Source organism: Macadamia integrifolia, chromosome 14 (genome assembly GCF_013358625.1).
Source record: "Macadamia integrifolia cultivar HAES 741 chromosome 14, SCU_Mint_v3, whole genome shotgun sequence".
Taxonomy (NCBI): domain Eukaryota; kingdom Viridiplantae; phylum Streptophyta; class Magnoliopsida; order Proteales; family Proteaceae; genus Macadamia; species Macadamia integrifolia.
The window spans coordinates 31,718,334-31,722,811 of NC_056570.1; the positions used below are offsets into that span (position 1 = coordinate 31,718,334).

Sequence of the window (4,478 nt, forward strand, 5' to 3'; positions counted from 1 at the left end):
TAAGAGGACAACACAAAGTTGATGCTTTCATAGGACCAAACATTTGATCTAAAAAAAGATAAACTAATAGCACATTAAAGTCGCAATTTTTTGATAGAATAATTTCCAAAAGCATTTGATCTAAAGAAATATAAACTAAGCCAATTTCATTTCTATTATCATGACACAATGGTACTAGCATTAAGGTGGTCTCAAGTGAGTTGGAAGGCAACTCCATAACAGCGTTTGGCTACGTATATATAGTGGATGACCATTTACCTGTAGAAACGGAACTCTATTCATGATGCAAAAAACACAAAGAACAAAGAGTAGAAACAGTCACACAACCACAACGTAAGAACATATGGGGTTCGGTAAAGTGCCTACATCCACGGAGAGATGAAAGTAGATTTCACTAACAATGGATAAAGGGTTACACACTCTTTTCCTCACACCTCTTTGTGTCTACAAAAAAATCCCCATTATTCTAATGACCCCCATAGCAAAGATTTAAAGGAAAACCAAGAGAAACAATTTTTTGTAATGACCCTCATGTAAACCCCCATTCATTTCCTTCCGATGTTGTGTTTCCTCTTTAAATCTTTTCTCTGTTTGAATCCTCTGATTCTCAAACAAAATGCAACGCATCGGTTGTCTCTCCAAAACAATTGTTGTCCTATTACCAGTCCAATTATTAAACCAGAGCAATATCCAGCTACGGCGAATTTCCAATCAAATACAGATGTTGAATCTTCTTCTTGTTGCAATGTCAAGATTGGAGGTGATGCTCCGTCTGTAATTCCACATTTCTTTGACAAGGGAAAACCACATAATCCTATGTTACCTTCATAGGAAGCGTTCGAAAATGTTCCAAACTGGTTGCCCTGTGGTATGCTCCCTGTGAGGTTGTTATCAGATAGATTCAAGGTTGAAAGAAATGTCAAACTTGTCAATTGGCTAGGGATTTGTCCAGAGAGATTGTTTCTTGAAAGATCCAATGACTCAAGTTTTGTTAGATTTCCCAACGAAAATGGAATTTGACCTGTGAGACAATTTCCAGACAAGTTGAGTAATATAAGAGATTTTAAGTCGCCCATTGCATCTGGAATCCCTCCACTAAATTTGTTGTTGGATAAATCAACAGTGGTGAAGGTGGTTATGATACTTTGCATCTCCAAGTATATTCCCTTGTCCACAATAGCAATTGTGTCTTGATGGTAATATCCAAAAAAATCTTGAAAACCGATATAATTCAGTTCTGAACTATTATCATCATTTATCATCGCCTTCCAATGAAGAATATATTGCAATGGTAAGTTCCCCGTAAAGACATTGAAAGAGAGGTCAAAAACATGTAGGCTTGGGAAAGGAGAATCAACATGGAGGAGTTGTCCAATGGAACCAGCAAAGTAGTTAGATCTCATGACCAGAACCTGCAATTTAGAGAGACTTTCCAACCAATACGGGAAGGTATCATTCAGCTGGTTGTCCCCAATATCTAACACCTCCAATTCTTCACAATTAGCCAATGATCCCGGAACTTATCCTTGAAGCATATTTTTATGGAGCTTAAGTGAATGTAGACGGCATCTAATTTCTACATTTTCAAATGTAGATTTTGTGCTTCTACCGAGGCATGTTGGGATGGTGCCACTCAATGAGTTATTGGACAAATCCAAAATACCCAGATTACTTGAATTGCAGATTGAGAAAGGGATATTTCCAGCTAATTTGTTGCTCCCCAAATTTAGTACCCCCAAGTTGCTACTCTTGAGGCTTGTTGGGATGGTGCCACTTAAGTGGTTGTTGGACAAATCCAAAATATCCAGTTGACTTGCATTCCAGATTGAAAAAGGGATATTTCCAACTAATTTGTTGCTCTCTAAATTTAGTGCCCACAATTTGCTAGTGCCGAGGCATGTTGGGATGGTTCCGCTCAATTGGTTATGGGACAAATCCAAATAGTCCAAACTACTTGCATTGCAGAATGATAAAGGGATTTTTCCAGTTAATTTATTGTCTGAAATTGAAAAGAAACCGTATTTGGAAATATCTTTGGAGAAAACGGAGGTGAGATTCCCTAAGACAGTAGACACAAACCCATTGGCAGATTGATTGAATGTTTGCGGAAAGCATGGAGTTGTTGGAAGACACTCTTGTATCATGTTTGAATGAAGATCAAGATATTCAATGTTGGAGGAGTGATTAGTGGGTAATGGCAATTCCAGACCTGTCAACGAGTTGTTAAAAAGGAACACCAATGACAAATTTTTCTTCCATATCCATTTGGGTATTGCACCATCAATTCTATTACTAGAAAGGTCTATCATAGTCAATTCCTTCTGATTCCTGAGGAAATCTGGGAATTTACTAAGATTGCAAGATGCCATGTACAATTCCTGAATTTGAGCATTGATGAAGTAGTCACCAGACTCACCACTACGATTGATGTAGCCCAAGTCATTGAACGAAAGGTCAAGACGCTGAAATGTTCCTTTAATTCTGGAAATTGATCTCATCAGGTCTTGTCCTTCCAAATAGTTGCCACTTAAGTTAAACTCTCGGGGACTAGAAAAATAAGAAATGTTGTGAATTGGCTCATTTATGACCCCATTGAATCTATTATTGGCCACATCCAGCACACGCAATGATGGAAGGAAAAACAAAGAAGAATGAATAGGCCCTTGGAGTAAATTGTTGTCCAACCATAGTTTCTCAAGATTGGGAAAGTTTTCCCAGAAGAAGGAAGGAATTTGACCACTGAGACGATTCTCTGAAAGATCCAATTCGGTAAGATGGGTAAGGTTTGCAAGAGAAGGTGGGATTGGTCCAGTGAGGTTGCAATCATTGAGATACAACACCTTCAATAACTTAAGATTTCCAATTGAACTTGGCAACTTCCCTTGGAATTTAGTGTGGGTAGCACCCAGATATTGAAGGGCATTGTTGATTTGAGGGAATTCAGGTAACTGAACTGAGAGGAGAGGATTATGAGATAAGTCTATGTGCTTGAGGCTAGGTTGAAGGAAAAAACTGCTTGGAAAATCACTATGGAAATCACAACCCGAGATACTAAGGACAGTCAAAGAAGTGAGGTTCACCAAAGAACTTGGTTCTTTGGAAGAGAGATTGGTAAAATCAAGATAAAGCTCTGAGAGGAAATGAAAGCTGGAGATGGATGCATCCAAGGGGCCTGTAAGTGAACAATCCCTCATTGATAGCACGTGAAGGTTGGGGAGTGCAGATGATAAGTGATGAAGCCAATCCCTATTTTTGGGAGATGACAAGTCCACCCCATCAAGATGCAATTCTCTCAAGTTAGATAGATTTTGAACAAATGTTCTCAAATTAGAGATTTCAAGCCCGATAGAAAAATATGCTTCAGTGTCGACACGAGAACTCAAAGTTATACTGATGCAAGAGAGGTCAATGAAAACCAGCTTGGTCAGCCGTGAGATTTCAGATGGGATTTGACCCTCAAATCCACAAAAAGAAAGATCAAGAGAAACCAAATCTGTGAGTCGTGATATTTGTGATGGAATTTGTTTTGAGAAATAGTTACCAGAAAGGTTGAGATGCATTAACCTGGAGAGTCTGTCAAGCCCGGATGGAGCAAAGTAGTCGAATTGATTCCACGAGAGGTTAAGCATTCGAAGGTGACGAAGATGAAAGAGGGTACTATTGGAGTGGATAGAACCATTGAGTGATGAATCAGTGAGGTCAAGGCCAATTACATGACCAGCGGTGCCATCGCAAGTGATGCCTTCCCAGTAGCAGCAATCAGTATTGGGCTTATTCCAGGACTTGAGAGTATGGTAGTAATTGGCATATGAATTGACAGCATAGTGCTTTTGCTTAAATTGAAGCAAAGCATACCTCTCATCGTGAAGACATAATTGGGGAGAAGGAGAAGAAAGGAAACAAGTTTGAAACAAAGACAAGAAGACGATGAGGAAACACCACCACGACATTTTTCTCTGCCTTCAAAATAACTAAAGGAGGGAAGATTTTGAGGTACAACTTAGAAGTTGGTTTGTGTAATGATCGATGAGAACCTTGGTATTTATAGACACGAGATTGGATAGGAGGAGGACCCTATAAGACTTTATTTTAAGTGCCTTGAAAGGCATGAAATTGGAGATTTGACCAAAGCTTATCTAAGGTGTGCCAACTGAGCTTCTATGTATATACGTCTTTGATCAATCACACTATTATATTCATGTTCTATTTTACGTGGAGGGATCCAATTATGCAGGCTACATGACAGGTCTAATGTGTTAAAATTAAAAAGAAATCTGTAAAAATTAATACAATCACTCCCTTGTGACTTTGACGTGGGAACATGGGTGGCAATTGCATATTGATTTGAATTATTCAAATCAAAGACGGTTCTATTCATGGTCCATTTTCCATGGAGTGGCCCAATAAAGGTGATGTCATGTAGACTAAAGGCTAAGGAGAGAAGAAGTTAACGCATCAACCCATGTATATGCATTTTT

General features: G+C 38.8%; 1 protein-coding gene across 1 annotated transcript; it reads right to left on the reverse strand.

The window, feature by feature from the left end:
* Window positions 1–417: 417 nt before the first annotated feature.
* Window positions 418–3,985, reverse strand: LOC122062126 (receptor-like protein 6). Its single transcript, XM_042625790.1, is given in 1 exon segment — window positions 418–3,985. A coding segment is annotated over 1 exon segment (3,405 nt). The 5' UTR covers window positions 3,951–3,985; the 3' UTR covers window positions 418–545.
* Between the last annotated feature and the right edge of the window lie 493 nt (window positions 3,986–4,478).